General features: G+C 45.9%; 1 protein-coding gene across 1 annotated transcript; it reads right to left on the minus strand.

Moving 5' to 3' along the window:
• Window positions 1-314: 314 nt before the first annotated feature.
• On the minus strand, window positions 315-22,553 carry DUSP14 (dual specificity phosphatase 14). Its single transcript, XM_038759448.1, has 2 exons — window positions 22,521-22,553; window positions 315-1,021 (listed from the first exon to the last, which is right to left on the minus strand). The coding sequence occupies exon 2, from the start codon at window positions 915-917 to the stop codon at window positions 321-323; it is 597 nt and encodes a 198-aa protein (XP_038615376.1). The 5' UTR covers window positions 918-1,021; window positions 22,521-22,553; the 3' UTR covers window positions 315-320.
• Between the last annotated feature and the right edge of the window lie 1,549 nt (window positions 22,554-24,102).

Here is a 24,102-nt window from a genome sequence, read left to right on the forward strand (position 1 = left end):
AATCTGAGCCAAGTAAACTGTTTTCCTTTGAACTGAGGATGCCTTTCAGGGGCCCCTGCAAACCGCTGCAGGTTTGACGGAGGAAAGGACCGCCCGGGATATCTGCTGAGACTATTTGATTTCTTAAAAATGATCGAAAGCCGGAAGGGGTTGGGGGCTTTTTGGTTTGGTTTTGTTTTTTATGGTGTCCCCTCTACCCTCTCTCGCCCTCCTAGTTTCTGAACACAGTCTAACACCAAGCGTAAAAAATACTTTCGGGGAAACGGGTGACGGGCCGCCGCGGGAGAAGGCGGGCGGGCATCCCGGCTCCGCGGCCGGCCTCATATCCCCCAGTAAGGCATCAGCTGGTGAGATTCTTTCTCGTAAACATCGGGGATGAGGCCGTAAGGGGTCTGTACCATTTTCACCGTGGATTTGCCAAAGAGCTGGCGCTCGTAGTCTATCAGCTGCCTCCAGAAGCCCACGTTGGGCCGGATGACGGGCCGCCGGGCCTTGACCCAGTTGTAGGCCTGGAGCAGGCTGACGTTGTGGTACTTCATCAGGTAGGCGAGGCAGAGCGTGGCCGAGCGGCTCACCCCCGCGGCACAGTGCACCAGCGTGGCCCCGTGCTTCCGGCTCACGCTGTGGATCTTGTCGGCCACCGTGTCAAAGTACAGCCCAATGGGCGCGTGGGGCATGTCGGCCAGGGGCACCTTGACGTACTCGAACTGCGGCCAGTTGAAGTTGGGGATCTCGATGGTGGCGTTGACGATGCAGGTGATCCCTCGGGCCTGGAGGAGCTGCCGGTTGGAAGCCACGCTGCCTCGGCCCAGGTACAGGGAGGAGGTGATCTGGGCGATGCCGCCCAGCTCGCCCTCGGAAATCATGCGGGGAGCCATCCGTGTCCGTGGTAGCGTGCTGTGACCTCTCGAGCTCATGAAGACTCCTCTGGCGGTCACACTCTCATCCTCGGGAGGAGACGCGGTGCTTTCTCTGCCCTCCCTTCCGCCGGGGGACCGGAGACGGTCACGCGGCTTCCTTCCTGCAAAACACAAGCGGCCGTCAATCCAGGGGAACGTGAAGTCGGCGGGGAAGCCTCATGGGGTAAGCGGAGGAGAAGCGGGAGGGCTCGTCCTCTGCGGGCGCACCCCGACTTCCAGCCACCTCACCCTGGGGACGGGAACCGTGCTCTCTGTTGACCGGCCCCCGATCTTAGGCCCGGTCGCCACAGTTACGTCGATTCCCTCCGAGCTCCCCCTTCTTCTGTCTCTGGTGGCTTTCCTCCCCCCTCATCCCTGCCCCCCACACTCCCCTCTCTTCCCGGTCCTCCCCTGGCAATTAACCACTTCTTCGGGTGGCTACCCCTCGGGATACAGCAAGTGGGGGTTGGAGTCAAACAAGAGCGGTAGGTGGAATCAGAGGCTGGTCTTGGGAGGGAGCACGGGATTCGGGCCTGGAAGTTTGAAGATCGTGGGTTCTAATCCCAGCTCTGGCAATTCACTTCTCTGGCCCTCAGTTACCTCACCTGTAAAATGGGGATTGGGACCGTGAGCCCCATAGGAGATAGGGACGGCGTCTGACCCGATTTGCTCTTATCCACCCCATCGCTTAGAACGGTGCCTGGCACATAGTAAGCACTTAACCAATACCATAAGTATCATTATTATTATTATTATTCCCAGCATGGCTTTCCCTGCCCAGCCTGATGGCGCTCAGTACAGTGCTCTGCACACGGTAAGCACTCAATAAATACGATTGAATGAATGAGGGCAGCGGCTGTCGGGCTCCTCGTGGAAACGTCCCCGTGCCCTTCACAGGGTCACGTCCTGACACTCCTTACCCGTGTGTGGGTAATAGAATAATAACAGTGGTATTTGTTAAGCACTTACTACATGCCAGGCACTGTACTAAGTGCTGGGCTAGATACAATCAAATTGGGTTCAACACCATCCCTGTCCCACATGGGGCTCACACTCTTAATCCCCATTTGACAGATGAGGCAACTGAGGCCCAGAGAAGTGAAGCAACTTGCCCAAGGTCACGCCGCCGACAAGTGGCAGAGGCAGGATTAGAACCCAGGTCCTTCTGACTCCCAGGACCGTGTCTAATGTTGCTTTTCTGGGTGTGCAGATCTCAGCTTTACAGCTCACCTGGGCTCGGGCCGCTTTGGTCCCCTGTCACAATGGACGTCTGGAAAAGGGACTTACCTGTTGCTTTTGAATGTTTCTGTTTTTAATTAATCTTTGCTCCCTTGTGACTTTCACCCAATTTGGAAGATAGGAATGCGGGTGCAATGGAAGCAGATACAAGAACCACCCCCACAACCATTTGCCCAGAATTCACAAATAGAACAGATATGGGCAGTTCCTGAAGACTCCTCAACTCCCCTCCACCCCCTAGGGAAGATTAGATTTAGAGGCAGGTTGTGCCAAAAAAGCCCACAAAACATTTGGTGGTGACTATTTACTGTAAAGTCAATCCGATAGTTGGTTACATTCTTCTGTATTCAATAGCATTAGGAGGTAAGGGGAAATTACATAGATAGCTAATCTTGGGCAAACTTCTATGTTTTTTAAACAGCATTTCATTGGATAGTCTTACGGACCCATAAAGAAAAATCAGATCTACACGATACTTGGTTAAAAAGAGAGTAAAAGCCATTTACCCAAATGCCTGCTATTTAAACTCAGGCTAATTCAGACAGTGAAACTTAAAAAGCTTGTGTAGCCCAATAAATTGGGTAAGCCCCTCTCACATACAGAACAAGATCGGCTTTGTTTCATTTAAACTAAACTTGATCCCAATTAGTCTGAATACCTGGCCTTTTTCTCAAAATCCTTGCTGGGATGTTTAGGCGTATGCGCTCTCTCCGTAATAGCTAGAGCTCTGCCTGTATGATGCTTGAAAATACTAATGCTGACGGTGAGAAATCATGCCCAATACATTTCTTCTATCCTGCACGTCCGCACAAAAGGACACTAGAAACACTTTTCTAACCACTTCCTCGAATCGGTGAACGTATATTCAAAAACAGGGCTCCACGGGCCCTGTAGGAGCTTTTAAATATAGATTTTTGTTTCAGGCCGGTTGAGGAGGAGAGGAAGTAGTAACGTGTCACCACAGCGGGACATGCATTTGGTGTCTGTCACCTGGTGGTGTTGGGTTGTGCTAAGTTGCCCGCACTGACTTGTGTGGTCTCCAGGTAGCCACCTGCACGGATTACAAGCCACGGGAGTAAATGCGGAGGCTGAGCGCTGAACTGAAAATCTGTTAGCCAGCTACAGCAGGAGACGGCTGAGCCTGCCATCATTACACAACCTGCTGCTCGTTGCCCTCTCTGAGTTTGCTCTTAGAGTGAAAATGTTCCCGAAAAAAGTAAGGGAAGAGCAACAGATGTAGTTGAGCTGTGGAGCAACAGGGATGCAGGGATGACCTCTCTGCTCCTGACTAATTAGCAGTCCTGCGGGAGACTGAAGGCAATCGGTACCAGATGTTATGAGGCAACACGTTTACTTGGGAGGGAACTCTCCTCCCAAACCGGCTCCTGATTTGGGGCAAGCAGGAGAACGTTTTCTAGTTGCAACAGGCCTAAAAGACGCTGAAATAAAATTCCAGCCCAATCCACTGTTCAGCTTTTTCTGAAAGGGGTTGAGCCCCGTAATACAAAGCAGCGTGAGAAGCAGCGTGGCTCGGTGGAAAGAGCCCAGGCTTGGGAGTCAGAGGTCATGGGTTCACATCCCGCTCCACCAACTGTCAGCTGGGTGACTTCTCTGCGCCTCTGTTCCCTCATCTGGAAAATGGGGATTAAGACTGTGAACCCCCCGTCGGACAACCTCATCACCTTGTAACCTCCCCAGCGCTTAGAACAGTGCTTGGCACATAGTAAGCGCTTAAAAAATGCCATTATTATGATTATTATTATTATTAATACAAACAGGATCATTGGTGGCCACTGGCTAACACAAGGCCCTTTAGGCTGGACTCCCAGCCTTGCTCACCCCAGATCCTGGAAGAGACCGGAGGACTTCCAGTCGGGCATGAAAAGATCCAAAACGGTGGCTTTCTGGGCTCTTAAGGGCTGGGAGGGGACTGGCTTCCATCTCCCCGTTTTTGCCTCATCACTTAACTGTTTTTATGGTATTTGTTAAGCTCTTACTCTGTGCCAGGCACCGTACTAATAATAACTAATAACAAGATAATCAGGATGGGCAAGGTCCATGTCCCACAGGGCGTTCATGGTCTTCACCCCCACTTTACAGATGAGGGAACTGAGGCAAAGCAAAGTTAAGTGAGCTGCCCAAGGCCCAAGCCACAACTGCCAGGAAGACGATGCTTGTTCTGGGACAGGGAGTCCGCGACAGAATCCTTACGCCGCCACCACCCTCCATCGACCGATGGTAGTTACTGGGCTCTTACTGTGTGCACAGCACTAAACAATATTTGGGGTAGTACAATAAAGTTACTAGACCTGATGCCTCCCGCCAAGGAATTTACCATCTACAAGGGGAAAAAGGCATTAAATTACAGTCTGGGGAGTCTAGAAGGATGTTTGTACGTAAGAACCGTGAGGCTGGGGTATCAAAATGCTTAGGAGGACACAGTCAAGGGCATAGGTAACAGACAGCGGAGGGTGGGTTGGAGAAATGAGGTTGTAGGGAAAACTTTGTCCCATAGAAGGTACTTGTGGTATTTAAGTGCTTCCTAATTGCCAGCTGTGTGACTCTGGGCAAGTCACTTAACTTCTCTGTGCCTCAGTTCCCTCATCTGTAAAAAACGGGGATTAAGACTGTGAGCCCCAAGTGGGTCAACGTGATCACTTTGCATCCACCCAGTGCTCAGAACAGGGCTTTGCACATAGTAAGCGCTTAACAAATACCATCGTTATTATTATTACTATGTTTCAAGCACTGTACTGAGGACCGGGGTAGAGTCAAGATAATGTGGATGGACAGAGTCCCTGTCCCACATGGGGCTCACAGTCCATGTTCAGAATCACCTAATCAATCGTATTTATTGAGCGCTTACTGTGTGCAGAGCACTGTACTAAGCGCTTGGGAAGTACAAGTTGGCAACATATAGAGACAGTCCCTACCCAACAGTGGGCTCACAGTCTACCTAAGAATAGAGAGTGTTAGGGATGGCAATTACAGTCACGAGGGAGAGCAGATTCAGATACCGGGCAACTCTAAAAATTAAACCGTTCAGTAAAGCTCACTGGGAAAATAACAGTGAAGTCAAGCCATAACCTCTTCAGGAGAAGTCTAAGCACCACATCTGGGGGATACAGATAAAAAGTGTTTGGAATAAGTGTGAGCCCACTTCTAGACTGTGAGCCCACTGTTGGGTAGGGACCGTCTCTATATGTTGCCAACTTGGACTTCCCAAGCGCTTAGTACAGTGCTCTGCACACAGTAAGCGCTCAATAAATACGATTCAATAAGCATGGGAGCTGAGAGGCCACAATCAGGGGGAGTAATAGGGAAGGAGTCTCAGAGCCAGCTGAAATTCGCTGACGCTCCGTGTTTCTAAGCTCCTTTTTGAACCAAGTTAATAATGATACCATACAACAGCAGTGGAACAGAAAGCGTGAGATTCCTGGGGAAACTTGAGCCAGCTTTTGGTGAAAGAGGAGACACAATTACAAATGATTAAAAGCGTCGAGTTAAGGCCCGGGCTGCCGACTGAAACGGAATTCATGATTTGGGTGAAGAAAAATGAATTTGCCTTTTGTTCTGAAATTGCGAATAAGCTTCAGAAGAGGAGGTATCGTCCTGCTGGGGTTCAGTGAACAGCCAGGAAAATCTGGTGGGTTTTCAGAAGCAAAAACTGGGTAAGCACAGGCAGTGGGTTCCAACAAATATAATAATAATTGTATTAAGCGCTTACTATGTGCCAAGCATTGTTCTAAGCGCTGGGACTTGTCCCTCAGCACCATGTCTACCAACTTGATTGCACTGTACTCTCCCAAGCGCTTTTTTTTTTTTAAAGGTATTTTTGGTGGTTGGGCAGGGGAGTTGGGATTAGAACCTAAAACCTCCAACTCAAAAGGCCCATGCTGCATCCACCATTCAATCGTATTTATCGAGCGCTTACTGTGTGCAGAGCACTGTACTAAGCGCTTGGGAAGTACAAGTTGGTCATGCCCCTTCTCTTAGTACAGTGCTCTGCATACGGTAAACGCTAAAATCATTGATTGATTGAGATGTGTAATCAGCAATCGGGCAGTAGGAGGCACGGCAATATTCATTCAATCGTACTTATTGAGCGCTTATTGACAAAGCATCAAAGGAACAAAAAGAAACCTAGGAAACCAAGGATACCGCACCCTCAGCCAGTTGAGGTTTTGGTGTTTCTGTTGATGAATGAGGCTGGCCAACATTTGCCGAATACTGTCAAAGTTCGTGTCAGAGTCCCGGGTTCCACAGTAATAACAACAGTGGTATTTAAGCGCTTACTAGGTGCCATGCGCTGTACTAAGCGCTGGGATGGACACAAGCAAATCTGGTGCATGGCCGTTCTTAGTTGGTGGAGCGATTTATCTGGTTAATTCTGATAACGAACGAGACTCTGGCATGCTAACTAGTTACGCGACCCCCCGAGCTCTTCCTCCCTTCAGGGCCCTACTGAGAGCTCACCTCCTCCAGGAGGCCTTCCCAGACTGAGCCCCCTCCTTCCTCTCCCTCCCACCCCCCTCTCCATCCCCCCCATCTTACCTCCTTCCCTTCCCCACAGCACCTGTATATATGTTTTTACATATTTGTTACTCTGTTTTACTTGTACATATCTATTCTATTTATTTTATTTTGTTAATATGTTTGGTTTCATTCTCTGTCTCCCCCTTCTAGACTGTGAGCCCACTGTTGGGTAGGGACTGTCTCTATATGTTGCCAGCTTGTACTTCCCAAGCGCTTAGTCCAGTGCTCTGCACACAGTAAGCGCTCAATAAATATGACTGATTGACTGATTGATTGGTTGGACACAGTCCCTGTCCCACCTGGGGCTCACAGTCTCCTCCCCATTTTACAAATGAGGTAACTGAAGCCCAGGGAAGTGACTTGCCCAAGGTCACACAGCAGACAAGTGGCGGAGCTGGGGTTAGGCCCGGGCTCTCTCCACTACACCATGCATCACCATCCTGAGAGAACAGCCGAGAATCCAAGGATATGTTACCATTCAATCAATCAATCAGTCGTATTTATTGAGCACTTACTGTGTGCAGAGCACTGGACTAAGTGCTTGGGAAGTACAAGTTGGCAACATATAGAGATGGTCCCTACCCAACAGTGGGCTCACAGTCGAGAAGGGGGAGACAGAGAAGCAGCGTGGCTCAGTGGAAAGAGCCCGGGCTTTGGAGTCAGAGGTCATGGGTTCGAATCCCAGCTCTGCCACATGTCTGCTGTGTGACCTTGGGCGAGTCAACTTCTCGGAGCCTCAGTTCCTTCATCTCTAAAATGGGGATGATGACTGTGAGCCCCACACGGGACAACCTGATCACCTTGTATCCCCCCAGCGCTTAGAACAGTGCTTTGCACACAGTAAGCGCTTAACAAATGCCATTATTATTATTAAAACAAAACTCCCAGGCGCGTGCTCTATCCACTAGGCCACGCTGCTTCTTGGTTTTCCTTCGCATTTACCAAAACGTTAGGCATTTTTAACGAACTTTCTGGAGTTCTCCTTGATAGTTTTGGAATTAATCAAAATGTGTCAATTTTCACTTAGGTGACATTACAGTGACACCAGAATAGACCCTAAATCCTTCTGCACTGACACAATTTCTCGGGTTAAATTCCATACATAGTCTGCCAGGTCATTGAACAGCAGGTGAGGTAACTTTGGCCTCTTCTTGCTTCAGCTCCCCAACTGGGCTGCCAAGAAAACCAGCCTTCCCTTCCCTTCCCTGCTTCTGCCTAATGGCTTTTTAAGCCTACAGTCTTCACCCTTGGGATTTGCACAGGGAGAGCTCTAAACTGAGCCGCTGGGAGTCTGAGGACGGCACTCGGCTAACACGGAAAGGAAAACGGATCAAAGTCTTCAGGGCAGGCTCTAAGTTGGGCAGACTGATTACACCTCATGGTCCTTTTCTGCACGGTGCCCACCGGTCTGCAGAAATTCCAGAACTGGTTAAAAGGGTTTGTAAAGGAGCTCTACTTGATGTCTTTCATCATCATCAATCGTATTTATTGAGCGCTTACTGTGTGCAGAGCACTGTACCAAGCGCTTGGGAAGTACAAATTGGCAACATATAGCAACAGTCCCTACCCAACAGTGGGCTCACAGTCTAAAAGGGGGAGACAAAACCAAACACACTAACAAAATAAAATAAATAGAATAGATATGTACAAGTAAAATAAATAAATAATAAATAAATATGTACAAACATATATACAGGTGCTGTGGGGAAGGGAAGGAGGTAAGATGGGGGGGATGGAGAGGGGGACGAGGGGGAGAGGAAGGAAGGGGCTCAGTCTGGGAAGGCCTCATGGTCCTTTTCTGCACGGTGCCCACGGGCCTGCAGAAATTCCAGAACTGGTTAAAAGGGTTTGTAAAGGAGCTCTACTTGATGTCTTTCATCATCATCAATCATCAATCGTATTTATTGAGCGCTTACTGTGTGCAGAGCACTGTACTAAGCGCTTGGGAAGTACAAATTGGCAACATATAGAGACAGTCCCTACCCAACAGTGGGCTCACAGTCTAAAAGGAGGAGACAAAACCAAACATACTAACAAAATAAAATAGAATAGATATGTACAAGTAAAATAAATAAATATGTACAAACATATATACAGGTGCTGTGGGGAAAGGAAGGAGGTAAGATGGGGGGGATGGAGAGGGGGATGAGGGGGAGAGGAAGGAAGGGGCTCAGTCTGGGAAGGCCTCATGGTCCTTTTCTGCACGGTGCCCAAGGGCCTGCAGAAATTCCAGAACTGGTTAAAAGGGTTTGTAAAGGAGCTCTACTTGATGTCTTTTATCATCAATCATCAGTCGTATTTATTGAGCGCTTACTGTGTGCAGAGCACTGTACTAAGCGCTTGGGAAGTACAAATTGGCAACATATAGAGACAGTCCCTACCCAACAGTGGGCTCACAGTCTAAAAGGGGGAGACAAAACCAAACATACTAACAAAATAAAAAATAGAATAGATATGTACAAGTAAAATAAATAAATAAATAAATATGTACAAACATATATACATATATACAGGTGCTGTGGGGAAGGGAAGGAGGTAAGATGGGGGGGATGGAGAGGGGGGAGAGGAAGGAAGGGGCTCAGTCTGGGAAGGCCTCATGGTCCTTTTTTGTACGGTGCCCAAGGGCCTGCAGAAATTCCAGAACTGGTTAAAAGGGTTTGTAAAGGAGCTCTACTTGATGTCTTTTATCATCATCAATCATCAGTCGTATTTATTGAGCGCTTACTGTGTGCAGAGCACTGTACTAAGCGCTTGGGAAGTACAAGTTGGCAACATATAGAGACAGTCCCTACCCAACAGTGGGCTCACAGTCTAAAACGGGGAGACAGAGAACAAAACCAAACATACTAACAAAATAAAATAAATAGAATAGATATGTACAAGTAAAATAAATAGAGTAATAAATATGTGCAAACCTATATACATATATACAGGTGCTGTGGGGAAGGGAAGGAGGTAAGATGGGGGAGATGGAGAGGGGGGCGAGGGGGAGAGGAAGGAAGGGGCTCAGTCTGGGAAGGCCTCCTGGGGGAGGTGAGCTCTCAGTAGGGCCTTGAAGGGAGGAAGAGAGCTAGGGGCTAGAGGACGGCTCTGGGAACCAGGATAGCCAGCTTTTATGCCCAGTTCTTCTCAGACTGAGAAGCAGCATGGCCTAGTGGATAGAGCAAGGGCCTGGAGTCAGAAAGACCTGGGTTCTAATACCATTTATTTTTTTCCAGCCTCAACCTCCACCACACTACAATCGTGTAAAGATAAATATATATATTTATAATCTACATTCATCCATTCATTCATTCAATCATATTTATTGAGCGCTTACTGTGTGCAGAGCGCTTGGGAAGTCCAAGTTGGCAACATATAGAGACGGTCCCTACCCAACAGTGGGCTCACAGTCTAGAAGCAGCGTGGCTCAGTGGGAAAGAGCCCGGGCTTTGGAGTCAGAGGTCATGGGTTCAAATCCCGCCAACTGTTAGCTGTGTGACTTTGGGCAAGTCGCTTCACTTCTCTGTGCCTCAGTTACCTCATCTGTAAAATGGGGATTAAAACTGTGGGACAACCTGTACACCTTGTAACCTCCCCAGCGCTTAGAACAGTGCTTTGCACATAGTAAGCACTTAACAAATACCATTATTATTATTAGAAGGGGGAGACAGCGAACAGAACACAAAACATATTAACAAAATAAAATAAATAGAATAAACATGTACAAGTAAAATAGAGTAATAAATATGTACAAATATATACATATATACAGGTGCTGTGAGGAGGGGAAGGAGGTAAGGGGGGGGATGGGGAGGGGGAGGAGAGGGAGAGGAAGGAGGGGGCTCAGTCTGGGAAGGCCTCCTAGTCTGGGAAGTCTGGGAAGGCCTTGATTATATTATATAATATGTATATAATATGTATATACTATTAATGTATATAATAGTCCTCTAGGCTGTAAGCTCAGTGTAGGCAAGGAATGTGTCTATTATACTGTACTCTCCCAAGCAGCGTGGCTCAGTGGAAAGAGCCCGGGCTTTGGAGTCAGAGGTCATGGGTTCGAATCCCGGCTCCGCCACATGTCTGCTGTGTGACCTTGGGCGAGTCACTTAACTTCTCTGAGCCTCAGTTATCTCATCTGTAAAATGGGGATTAAGACTGTGAGCCCCACGTGGGACAACTTGATCACCTTGTATCCCCCCCCCCCAGCGCTTAGAACAGTGCTCTGCACATAGTAAGCGCTTAACAAATGCCATCATTAAATTAATCAAAATGATAGCACTGTGTACACAGTAAGCATTCAATAAATACGACTGACTTATAAAGCCGGCTAGGCCTCTTAACAGCAGAGCTTTGGAGACGGAGCAGCAAGCCCAGGGTTCCAGCGCTAATAATCATCATCAATCGTATTTATTGAGCGCTTACTATGTGCAGAGCACTGTACTAAGCGCTTAATAATGAGGCAGCAGTTCCACTTCCCGGGAAGCGATGAACTCCCCCTGAGTCAGTCCCCAGGATTCGGAAAACAATCTGAAGGCCAAGGACCTATTATTATTGCCAAAGCTGACTCATCCGCTGGTACCCGTGGAAACTAAAACTACTCCTTTTTAACCGAGCAAAGAAACCAACTCGGAGAAGTTGTGCCTGTGTCTAGTTTAAATCAGAAAATGGCCCTCTGGAATGTGAGCTATTTATGGGCAGGGAATGAGTCTACCAACTCTGTTGTGCTGTGCTCTCCCAAGTGCTCTGCACGCAGTAAGCGACTGATTGATACAACAATGGTGAATTTGCCAGGGAGAAATGTTGCCAGTGTGAGGTGTACTGCCCTGAATTCTTTGAAATTTACAAAGCTAAGAGCCTGCTGCCTTTATTTCCACCCTGAAAAATCTATGATCACTCTTTTTCTTTTTTTACCCTTCAATAAATGAAGTGCTCTGTGCTCTCAGGTTCTACATGAAAACATAGAATCAATACCAGCAAAACTAATCATAAAGAGTAATTCTATAATAAGAGCGTGAGCTATTCTAGATAAGTCAACAAGCATTTGCTTACCACAAACTCATCTGGCCAAAGTGATCTGGGCTGTGCCGCTTTCGGATGAATTTTTCTCGATGTGTTATGTTGAAGGGGATCCTTCCTCTCCCCCTCTCCATCCCCCCCATCTTAGCTCCTTCCCTTCCCCACAGCACCTGTATATATGTATATATGTTTATACATATTTATTACTCTATTTATTTATTTATTTTACTTGTACATATCTATTCTATTTATTTTATTTTGTTAGTACGTTTGGTTTTGTTCTCTGTCTCCCCCTTTTAGACTGTGAGCCCACTGTTGGGTAGGGACTGTCTCTATATGTTGCCAATTCGTACTTCCCAAGCACTTAGTACAGTGCTCTGCACACAGTAAGCGCTCAATACATACGATTGATGATGATAACTGGCTAGTGTCCACCCGTATCACTGTGTCCCAGCATTTACAACAGCGTTCTTCACATATCTAGACTGTGAGCCCGTTGTTGGGTAGGGGCCGTCTCTAGATGTTCCCCAGCGCTTAGTACCGTGCTCTGCACACAGTAAGCGCTCAATAAATACGACTGAGTGAATAGTACGGGCTTAACGAATACTATTACCACTATCAATCAATCAATCGTATTTATTGAGTGCTTGCTGTGTGCACTAGGTACCATTTCCATTCCAGTGGCGGGAAGCTCAGGGGAAAGCCCACCTCAAGTCCTAAAGCAGCATGGCCTAGTGGATAAAGCACAGGCTTGGGAGTCTTAAGGACCTGGGTTCTAATCCCAGCCCTGCCACTGATCCGCTGTGTCACCCTGGGCAGGTCCCTCCCCTCCTCTGGGCCTCTGTCTCCTCATCTGTAAAATGGGGAGTAAGACTGTGAGTCCCAGGTGGGACAGGGACTAAATCCAACTGATTTGCTTGCATCCACCCCAGTGCTTAATACAGTGCCTGGCACATAGTAAACGCTTAAAAAGCACTGTTGTTATTGTCATCATCGTCGTTAATCAGAACTCTGGCATCCCAACTTCCCCTGAAGCCCTGGGTTACAGATGAGGGTGGCTGCAAATTAATTTCACCATCCCCCACCCCACATCACTTATGTACACATCCAAGTAATAATAATAATGGCATTTATTAAGCAGTTACTATGTGCAAAGCACTGTTCTGCTGCTTCCCCATCTGCAATTTCTTTTAAAGGTCTGTCTCCTCCACTAGACTGCAAGTTCCCCGAGGTAGTTTTCCATGGAAAAAGACAGGGAATGTGTCTTTTATTGTACTGTGCTCTGTAGACAGTAAGCACTCAAACTCCATTGATGGACTGATTCTCTCCACTGTCACCTGTCAGAGACTGAGGTTTCAGTAAAGGTCCTGCTTCTAACCCAGGGACTCAGACTTCTTCATTCCTCCCAGAGCCATCACCAGCTTAAATCGATCATTCTTCAGTAGGTATTTATTGAGCAACTACAGAAGGCTAAGCATCCAGCACTTGGGACAGTACGCAGTAATAAAACACGTTCCCTGCCCTCAGTGACCTTAAAATCTAGTATGGGAGACAATCAGACCAAAGGTATTTACAAGTATTTACAAGTAATTTACAAGTATTTACAAGTAATGAAAGCAGGGACAAATATGATAAAAATAACTGATTATGTATGAGAAATGCACACACACATGCATAGTGAGGGAATACACATACCAACTGTCATACTGTACTCTCCCAAGTGTTTAGCGCACAGTTTTGTACACAATAAGCACTCAATAAATACCACCAATTGATAGTGAGGATAAAATAGGACATAGGTCTACGGGGAGGTGTTGGGGCAACCCAAATGAGGTGTTGTGAAAAGGATTTCTGAGGGAGTTGGATTTTCTGGAGGCTTTGAAGACGGGGAGAGCTGAGGTCAGGCCATTTTTGAGGGGGAGAGGGTTCCAAGTCGGGGAAACAGGGTGAAACGGAGGTTCGGAGGCGGGTGAGACAAGAGCGAGGCTTGGTGAGAAGTTAGCTTGGGAGAGCAGCAAGTGAAGAGAGCAGTGAATAAGGTGGTAAAAGCTGGTGGACAGCCTTCAAGCCAGAAAGATCTATGCGTCGCCCTTCTTTCCCCCTACCAGGTCCTGGGGGCAAGCTCTTTTTTTTAAAAAAAAAAAGCTCTCTCCTTCATTGAGCCCCAGGTAATTCACAAAAAAATTGATGAACTCTGAAAAAATCAGATTTGACATTCAAATATGTGAGAGTTCACACTAATTGAGCATTTTGTCTCCTGTGTCAATTTTGACACACATTCTGGGTCAATGTACCAAGCAAGAGAAAGCCTGGAATTGGGGGACTGTAATGTTAACTCTAATTCTGTCTATAAACTGGGGTAAACAGAATTCTTTTTTGGCATCTTAGGGCCATCAGTTTGTACCTGGAAGCAGGAATCTTGAGAATTTTAGAATGCCAACAAAGGGATAAATGCCATTTCTATGCATAAAAATCAATTTTGCTTTTGGCTCTCAAGTAGCCGCTTTTCGGGATAACATCCTGTGAGAGCTGATATTCAGCATTTTCTCTTAGCTGCTTAAAATGTGTTGCTCTTTTCCCTAGGCACCCCCAGCCCTTGTTTTAGGCCCCAAGTGATAAGACCGTTTTTATGGCTGTTATTTCCTTCTTCCTCCCAATTTCCTTTCCAAATCTTTATTGTCTAATTCCATGTTAGTAAAACTGCCAAAGACATCAGGCCTGGTTTGATGAGTAATAATCCACCAATCCCATATTGCAAAAGAGGTATCTGAGATACCGGTTGGCTAAGTGATTTTTCCAGATTATCACAGCGAGTTAGAAGTGCAGCCAAGATTCGCCTTTAGCTCCCAAGTTTCTAATCTTTTTAGCCACACTGTCACTTCAAGCAGCAGCAGCCAAACCAGAACCCGTCAGGTTGGATGTACAACACGAGAAAAAGAGAGACAAGTTGAAGAGAAGACTTGAAAGTCTTTTGACTTTGACCTCTTTGTACTAAGCATTCATTTAGAAAATTCCTGATACATATGATATGAGATGTAATTAGGGTGTGTGGCTAGCTCATGGAAATCTGATAAATCTGAACCAAGAAATGCTTACATGGCTCTTCAACTGAGCTTAAACCTGTTTAGAGGTAACGAAATCAATTTGTGCAACAACCTATAAATCATACTGAAAAGATATTGAAGGAATAAACTGTAAAATTAGACTATGATTCATAGATTTGGATGCGTAATATCGTGGTGAACCTTTATTTATATAGGTCAGGCCTAGATTTGCATTAGCATAGCTACAGTCTTGATTTCCTTATGAGGTCCAGGTCTTAGAGAAGCTGAGAATCACAGGTGTTCTTACAATATTGAATTTCCTGGTACAAATATGGTCTTTAGACCTGAATCTAATCAGTTTGTCCCTGGCCCTTTTTACACAAAAGCCTCCATGGCCTCATAATTCTAAGTCACAACATCTTCTCTTTGGGAAAACCCGGTTTCCTGACAGGGCAATGCATTCTTTCCCAGGGCACTTTCCCAGAGATACGGAAAAAGTTACGGCTAAATGCCAATGAAATTTACATCGCCTGGAAAGACCATCAGACTGTGCAATTAGGTTCTGTTCCTACTTGAAAGAAGAGGATTAAAAATCACTGCTGCATGGAGAGGCATATGAAAAAATAACAAGTACTTGGTGACAAAATTTTGACAAGAAATGGGTGACTGAACCTATCGCTAGAGAACCCTCCCATGACACTGAAAGAGGCACTTTGTCCATGAACTGGAGGCTTCAACACATGAGGCACAAACTAGTCCCCTGCCAGTGATAATGGCATCTTATTAAGAACGTGAAAACCATTTTACCGAAACAATGGGCTTGAGATTTACATAGCTGTTTCTACCTACCTCCCAAAACACTTCATTAATCGAGAGACTAAGCTGTATACTTTTAAAAGTCTCTAATAAATTGTGCAAGGGAAAGACAAATGTAGTAGCTATTTTAAGCGCTTCACACCCTACATCCATAACTGTTTACGTTAGGAAGTGGAAACACTATCGATCAATGGTATTTATTGAGCGGTTACTTGTGTGCAGAGCAGCGTACTAACCATTTGGGAGAGTACTACTGAATTGGTAAGTGTTTAGTACAGTGCTCTGCACACAGTAAACGCTCAATAAATACGATTGAATGGTAAACATGTTCCCTTCACATAACGAGCTTACGGTTTAGAAAAGGAAAGACCTTAATATAAATAAATCACTTATTGATATGTACCTAAGTGCTGCCTTACACTTCAACTGGGAGTCTAAAAAGTTTGACTCTTCACATCGTTGAACTAGTGTTATAATAATAATAATAATAATATTATTAACTAGTGTTATGGAAAGGAAATCATTTATCTTTTTTAGGTGCCCACGCTGCCACTCTCTTGGTGAGTGCCATCAGGCTTTAGAAATATAGATTTCATTTTTAACTGTTTCCTAAAAAATCCAGAATTCACTTGTGCCTGTGAATATTCATCTAAGTGAAATCTGCACGTGCTTCTGTGAACTGTGGACATTTGCTTTACGGGTCTCTGGTTGGAAATACATAAAGCTAAAGTTGTGTGATCCCCTTTATATTCACAGTCTGTCTAATCACAAATTAGATGAGTAAGAAATGTTGTTATTGAGTCAGACCAATAGTCCTTTTAGCTTGATATTGTGTTTCCTGCAGTGGCAACAGAATGCTTGATGGCTACTCTCTTTGATATCAACGGATCAATGCGCTTTACTGAGCGCTTACTGAAAAAGTACAATATAGCATAGTCGGTAGATGTGATCTCTGCCCATAAGGAGACTACAAGTCTATAGGGGAAAACAGAATCAGACATCTATCCTAATGTTTAGGATGAGGCATCAAATCTCCACAATTTTCCCCCCAGATGGGTCACTCACATGTGATTTTATCGACACTGGGTCTCCTCTCGTCCTAGTGTTGTGGGCCTTGGTGAAGACTCGTGTTTGTCCTGTCCACATCCTTCCTGATTTTAAGATTTACACACCTGCCCCTTTGAGGCTTGAATATTTCCAGACTGAAACGTCCTAGCTCGTTCAATCTATCCTTTTAAGGAAGCTTTTCCGATGCCCTGATTAGCTTGGTTCCTCTTCTCTATACTTTCTCTATCCTTATTCTGTCCTTCTTAAGATGAAGCAATCAGATTTCCTGTTGTATTCCGGGGGCAAGCCGATCACGGTTTTATGTAGTGGCAAAACTCTACCCCTTGTCTTATTTTCTAGCTGCTTGGTGGTGATGCCAAGTGTTCTGTTGGCTTTTTTGGCCGGTGCCTGATGTCGGACCATTTATTTATTTATTTTTAAAACCGCCGAGCATGACTCCTTTCCTGAGTCACGACCGAGCCCGTCGTCAAGTAGGAAGAACCTATCCTTACAATCCGTCCCTTAATCGACTGATTTCGGCACTTTCTCCTAAGAGAATGTCTGTGATGGGGAAAAATAATTAGAGTTCATATTCACTCTTGATATTAATCTAAAATTCATTATTTGGATGTGATGGCTGGAAATCTAATTTGCCCTCTAGCCTCCGTCTCTCCCGGAACCTACTCAGATGGAAACGATAATTACCAACATTGAACAATGGTGCAGTGCTCGGCTCAAGGGGGTGGAATCGTCAAGTCGGAGATTCGGGAGGGTTAAAAGAAAGGGTCGTAAGCTGCTCGATGCTGTTTAACTATTAAAATGTAAGCGAAACAAACCAGGAAACAAGATGAACCTTGATGCTGCTGTTGTTTTTTACTCTGGCCGTTATTTCCGCTCCCCCCTGCAGTGGAAAGAGCCCGGGTTTTGGAGTCAGCGGTCATGGGTTCAAATCCCGGCTCCACCAATTGTCAGCTGTGTGACTTTGGGCAAGTCACTTCACTTCTCTGGGCCTCAATTACCTCATCTGTAAAATGGGGATTAAAAAACGTGAGCCCCCCGTGGGACAACCTGATCACCTTGTATCCTCCCCAGCGCTTAGAACAGTGCTTTGCACATGGTAAGCGCTTACCAAGTGCCATTATTATTATTATTTCAAACTGGATGGGTATTTTTGCTGTGTATGAGGTCTAGCTGGGGAAAAAAAACTTATCTGGATCAGTTGGGCAAGAAGTCATGAAGCACTGCCAGCAGACTGATACAGGTACGGCAGGGTCTTTATAAACGGGTCTTTTTGCTGCCCTAAAGCCAGAACAATGAAGTCCCCTTCACCTGTGACCTTGGAGAGAGGCAGTTTATAAAGAGCATAAATGGGATTTCTACTCATTCAGCATTAGACTTGTTCAAATACCTCATCAGACATGACCTTCCACTGGCGATTGCTTCATACTCCCCCTTCAGTGATTCTTTTGGTTGATCACCTTTGTATTTACATAGATAATCTCAAGCAGTCTCAAAACACTTGGTACATACTGATGATCCTAATTCATGGATGAAGAAAGAGGTGTTGAATGTCTTACACAAGGTGTTTCCGTGCAAGCGCAAAGCTGAGACCCACACTTCTGAGTCCCTGGATTAGTAAATTATCTGACTGAGAAAACGTCCAGAAATACGACTGTCAATCTTCAATCTAATCCATTTTGTTCTGCAGATGGATCTAGATCACAAGAGGCATAACCATCCTGTGGTCATTGATTATTCTGTCCAACGAAAACGTTACTCATGCGTGGGGATACGGATTTTGCTAAAAAGGAGAGCCCAAGCTAAAACCTGCCTTATCGGGATGGCAGTGATGATCTGTATCAATCTTAACCCTGCGCTCTTGCTGACATTTACCCAGGAAAATTTTAGGGACATTTTAGCTTAACTAATACGAAACCAAAAAGCAACAAATTTTATTTGTTGGTAACTCAGTCGCAAGTTATTCACGGTACTCTGTTCCGCGTACTTTGCAGTGACATGAGTATTTACTCAAACACGCAGAGTGGGGCCGAAACTCAGGTTACTTTATTAAGGAATTTATTAGGTTACTTGCACACAGATCACAGGTGTATGCAGACCAGCAACTTCTCCGTGTCTGCATATTCAGAGTTAGAATTTGGATGAAGTACTGAGGTCCAAAATGCAGTTTTCAGCAATGTAGAGGAACGTTTTAATCTACATTTCTGTTGCACTTGGAAAGGATTTTATTATCGAATACCTCACTACCAGTTTTATTATTATTACATCGTTGTTCAAAAGTTGATGGACACTTGTAAAAAGCTTCCTATGCACTGAATTTGGAATCAGGACCGGTAGAAGAAACAAAACGGGACAATGAAAATCAGGCCTGCGTGCATCTTAAAAACTGAAGCAGAAAATAATGGTAAATACAGTACTTGGTATAATATTAACTTTCGGGTTTCCAAACCAAATTACAATCTATTTTTATTTTACCCTTGAGGATCAAAGACATCCCATAATTGACAAAAAAAAATAGACATCTCTCAATTTCTGGATGATTTGAATTTTTTCTTTAGCTCTTTAAAAAAGTTACATTGTATAACATTTTCACAAAAGTTTCCAACTTTCAGAAGCAATCAAATTTGATCCTACTGTTACTGTGTGTTTGTTGATAGCTAAGAAGCTGTTGCTTTAGTAACTTCCTTCTCCCTCTTACTAGTGAAAAGGCCAAAGGTCCTAAATAATAAATAGGAAAGCCTTCATTTGCAGCTAGTAAGGTAATGATGATCTCTCTCGTCAGGATACAATAATTGATATGAAAGCACTTGGGAAAAATAAGAGTACACTACAAAAATAGGTGGTTATACAATAATTGATATGAAAGCACTTGGAAAAAAAAGAGTACACTACAAAAATAGGTGGTTATTATTATTGTTATTATTATCAGATCACTGTTGTAGTTATTTAGCTACTCAGCTACTCAAGAAGCAAAACATTTCTCCAAAACAGCTTTGCGTTCAAGGAAGCTTCATACTTCAGTTGTATTGATATCAATGAGGCTGCTGGCAGTCCCCAAATCAAAGCTGTTTTCCCAAAACTAGATCTCCCAAAACTATGGTAGAAGTTTTAAAAGAATTAGTACCAGGTAAACTCACCTTGTCTTTAAAGGAAAATCCCCAATGAAGCAGCAACAAGTACCCAAAATGACTTCAAAACTGATCGCCAGACATAGCATCCATGGCTTTGTCAGGTTTTCTAGAGCACAACAACTTTAAATTTCTGCATGATGATCACACATACTGTACATCATCCGTCACGTAAGAATGTGTTGCCAGAGTATTAATAGGCACTCTATGAATTTTCATTGGGGACGGGGACACACTTTACCAATACTGGCATTCCAATGACTCTCGGGAATGAACAAAAGCATTCTTAATGGCTAAGCAACCAAGCCCAACACCAAAGACTCTGGTGAGTCAGTCCAGGCACAAAGCTTCCTTCTCCTGAGTTCAGTCTATATACTAGACATCACCCTTTTCCATCAAAGAAGGGACCCCGGTCTGCCTAATGGACTTTACTACTCACAAGTCCCGAAAGGAAGGCTTGTCCATACGTTACAGGAGTTTCTAAGCGCTTAGTACAGTGATCTGCACACAGTAAGCGCTCAATAAATATGATTGATTGATTGATTTCTACAGCATTCCAAACCCAAAGACTTCCCTGTTGGAATCTGAGCGAAGAGATTTTTTTTTTTAACCCTCACAAAACAAAGATAACAAACATAGCAACTTTGAGCAATTAGCAGTATCGATCGTTTCCAATGGCTGCTTACTGTATTCAGGGCAGTCAATCGTATTTATCGAACGCGCTTACTATGTGCAGAGCACTGTACTAAATGATTGGGAGAGTACAACGTAACAGTAAACGGACACACCCCCTGCCCACAACGAGCTTACAGTCTAGAGGGGCACCACAATATAACAATAAGACATATTCCCTGTTCAAAACGAGCTTACAGTCTAAAGGGGCACTGTACTAAGCACTTATCAGTTGATAAACACGTTCCCTGCCCACACTGAGCTTCTAGACTGTGAGCCCACTGTTGGGTAGGGACCGTCTCTATATGTTGCCAACTTGTACTTCCCAAGCGCTTAAGTCCAGTGCTCTGCACACAGTAAGCGCCCAATAAATACGATTGAATGAATGAATTGAGCTTATGTTCTAGAGGACTTTGCGGGCACCATCTAATCAATCCTCACACCAGCCAAATTGAGAAAAACAAAGGCCAGCATCTCTGTGGCTGAGCTGGGATTAGAATCCAGGTGTCCAAGCCTCTCTTTTCCACAGCTTAACTAGGTTGAGAAGTCCAAGTTCATTCATTCGTTCAATCATATTTATTGAGCGCTTACTGTGTGCAGAGCACTGGACTCGGCGCGTGGGAAGTCCAAGTTCATTCATTCCTTCATTCAATCGTACTTATTGAGCGCTTACTGTGTGCAGAGCACTGGACTAAGCGCTTGGGAAGTCCAAGTTGGCAACGTATAGGGACGGTCCCTACCCAACGTCGGGCTCACAGTCTAGAAGCCAAAGCGAGCGGGCTGACAGGCGGCAGAGGAGGCGGGATTCGAACCCACGACCCCGCCTCTCTATGCTGCCAACTTGCCCTTCCCAAGCGCTTAGTCCAGTGCTCCGCACACAGTGAGCGCTCCATCAATACGACTGGTTGATTGATTTGTCCTCCGTCTCCCCCTTTTAGACTGTGAGCCCACTGTTGGGTAGGGACTGTCTCTATATGTTGCCAATTTGTACTTCCCAAGCGCTTAGTACAGTGCTCTGCGCACAGTAAGCGCTCAGTAAATATGATTGATTGATTGACCCGTGGGTACCCGGGGGGGAGGATGGGGCGGGTAAGCCGACGGGGGCTGAAGTCCAGTGCGCTCTGCACACAGTAAGCGCTCAATAAATACGATTGATTGATTGATTGATTGATTGATTGAAGGGGGGGAGGCTGGGAATTGCCGCCGCCCGTCGGGCTCACCGAGGCGGTCATCATCATCATCAATCGTATTTATTGAGCGCTTACTATGTGCAGAGCACTGGACTAAGCGCTTGGGAAGTACAAACTGGCAACATCTAGAGACAGTCCCTACCCAACAGTGGGCTCACAGTCTAAAAGGGGGAGGCAGAGAACAAAACCAAACATACCAACAAAATAAAATAGAATAGATATGTACAAATAAATTAAATAAATAAATACATAGAGTAAAAAAATATGTACAAACACATATACAGGTCCGGTCCGGTCCGCGCGCTGGGAGTCAATCAATCAATCAATCGTATTGATTGAGCGCTTACTGTGTGCAGAGCACTGGACTAAGCGCTCGGGAAGTCCAAGTTGGCAACATCTAGAGACGGTCCCTACCCACCAGTGGGGTCACAGTCTAAAAAGGGGAGGCAGAGAACAAAACCAAACATACCGACAAAATAAAATAAATAGAATAGATATGTACAAATAAATTAAATAAACAAATCCATAGAGTAAAAAAATATGTACAAACACATATACAGGTCCGGTCCGGTCCGCGCGCTGGGAGTCAATCAATCAATCGTATTGATTGAGCGCTTACTGTGTGCAGAGCACTGGACTAAGCGCTCGGGAAGTCCAAGTTGGCCACATAGAGAGCCGGTCCCTACCCAACGGCGGGCTCACGGTCTAGAAGGGGGAGACGGGGAACAAAACCAAACATACTAACAAAATAAAATAAAGAGGACAGATATGGACAAGTCGAATAAATAAATAAATCGAGTCATAAATAGGTACAACCATCTATCCAGGTGCTGTGGGGAAGGGAAGGAGGGAAGACGGGGGGGATGGAGAGGGGGACGAGGGGGCTCTCCGGGCCGCTCGCCCTCTGACCCCTCCGTCCCCGGGGCGCCTTACCGGGGGCTGCGCGCGCCTGCGCGGGGCGGCGGCGGCTGCTGCTGCTGCTCCTGCTGCTGCTGCCGCTGTTGCGCGTCCGCCGGTCTCCCGCGGACTGGGGGCCGCCGGCGCGCGCTGTCCGCCTTCTTCCCCCTGCCCCGCCCCCGGGCCCGTCTGCGCATGCTCCCCCAGCCCCGGGACCCGCCCCCGGGCCCGTCCGCGCATGCTCCCCCAGCCCCGGGACCCGGGCCCGTCCGCGCATGCTCCCGCGGGCGGGAGGGGAGGGGGAGAAGGGGCGGGGCCTCAGGGGCCTCAGGGAAGGAGGAGGGAGAGGAGGCAGGCGGAGCTCCGCCCGGCGGTCAGGCTTCACCTCAGCCAGTCGGTCAGTCAGTTAGTCTTCATTCTGTCAGTCATTCAGTCATTCTTCAGTCAGTCATTCTTCAGTCAGTCAGTCAGTCATTCTTCAGTCAGTCTGTCAGTCATTCTTCAGTCAGTCATTCTTCAGTCAGTCATTCTTCAGTCAGTCATTCAGTCATTCTTCAGTCAGTCAGTCGTTCCTCAGTCAGTCAGTCTGTCAGCCGTTCTTCAGTCAGTCATTCTTCAGTCAGTCATTCTTCAGTCAGTCAGTCAGTCATTCTTCAGTCAGTCAGTCTTCAGTCAGTCAGTCTTCAATCAGTCTGTCAGTCATTCTTCAGTCAGTCAGTCGTTCCTCAGTCAGTCTGTCAGCCGTTCTTCAGTCAGTCATTCTTCAGTCAGTCATTCTTCAGTCAGTCAGTCAGTCATTCTTCAGTCAGTCAGTCTTCAGTCAGTCAGTCTTCAATCAGTCTGTCAGTCATTCTTCAGTCAGTCAGTCGTTCCTCAGTCAGTCAGTCTGTCAGCCGTTCTTCAGTCAGTCATTCTTCAGTCAGTCAGTCAGTCATTCTTCAGTCAGTCAGTCTTCAATCAGTCTGTCAGTCATTCTTCAGTCAGTCAGTCGTTCCTCAGTCAGTCAGTCTGTCAGCCGTTCTTCAGTCAGTCATTCTTCAGTCAGTCATTCTTCAGTCAGTCAGTCATTCTTCAGTCAGTCATTCTTCAGTCAGTCAGTCTTCAATCAGTCTGTCAGTCATTCTTCAGTCAGTCAGTCATTCTTCAGTCAGTCATTCTTCAGTCATTCTTCATTCAGTCAGTCAGCCATTCTTCATTCAGTCAGTCATTCTTCAGTCAGTCATCAGTCAGTCAGTCAGTCATTCTTCATTCCTTCAGTCATTCTTCAGTCAGTCATTCTTCAGTCAGTCAGTCAGTCATTCTTCAGTCAGTCAGTCAGTCATTCTTCATTCGGTCAGTCAGTCAGTCACTCTTCACTCAGTCAGCCATTCAGTCAGCCAGTCATTCTTCAATTCATTCATTCAGTCAGTCAGTCAATCTAAACTGTGAGCCCACAGTTGGGTAGGGACCATCTCTATATGTTGCCAAATTGGACTTCCCAAGCACTGAGTCCAGTGCTCTGCACACAGTAAGCGCTCAACAAATACGATTGAAGGAATGAATGAATTTTTCATTCAGTCAGCCAGTCCGTCATTCTTCATTCAGTCAGTCAGTCATATTTATTGAGCGCTCACCGTGC

Source organism: Tachyglossus aculeatus, chromosome 17 (assembly GCF_015852505.1).
Source record: "Tachyglossus aculeatus isolate mTacAcu1 chromosome 17, mTacAcu1.pri, whole genome shotgun sequence".
Classification (NCBI taxonomy): domain Eukaryota; kingdom Metazoa; phylum Chordata; class Mammalia; order Monotremata; family Tachyglossidae; genus Tachyglossus; species Tachyglossus aculeatus.

What these genes read in the sequence shown, in the direction of transcription:
- DUSP14 (XM_038759448.1), bottom strand. Translation starts at nt 917, where the DNA reads ATGAGCTCGAGAGGTCACAGCACGCTACCACGGACACGGATGGCTCCC.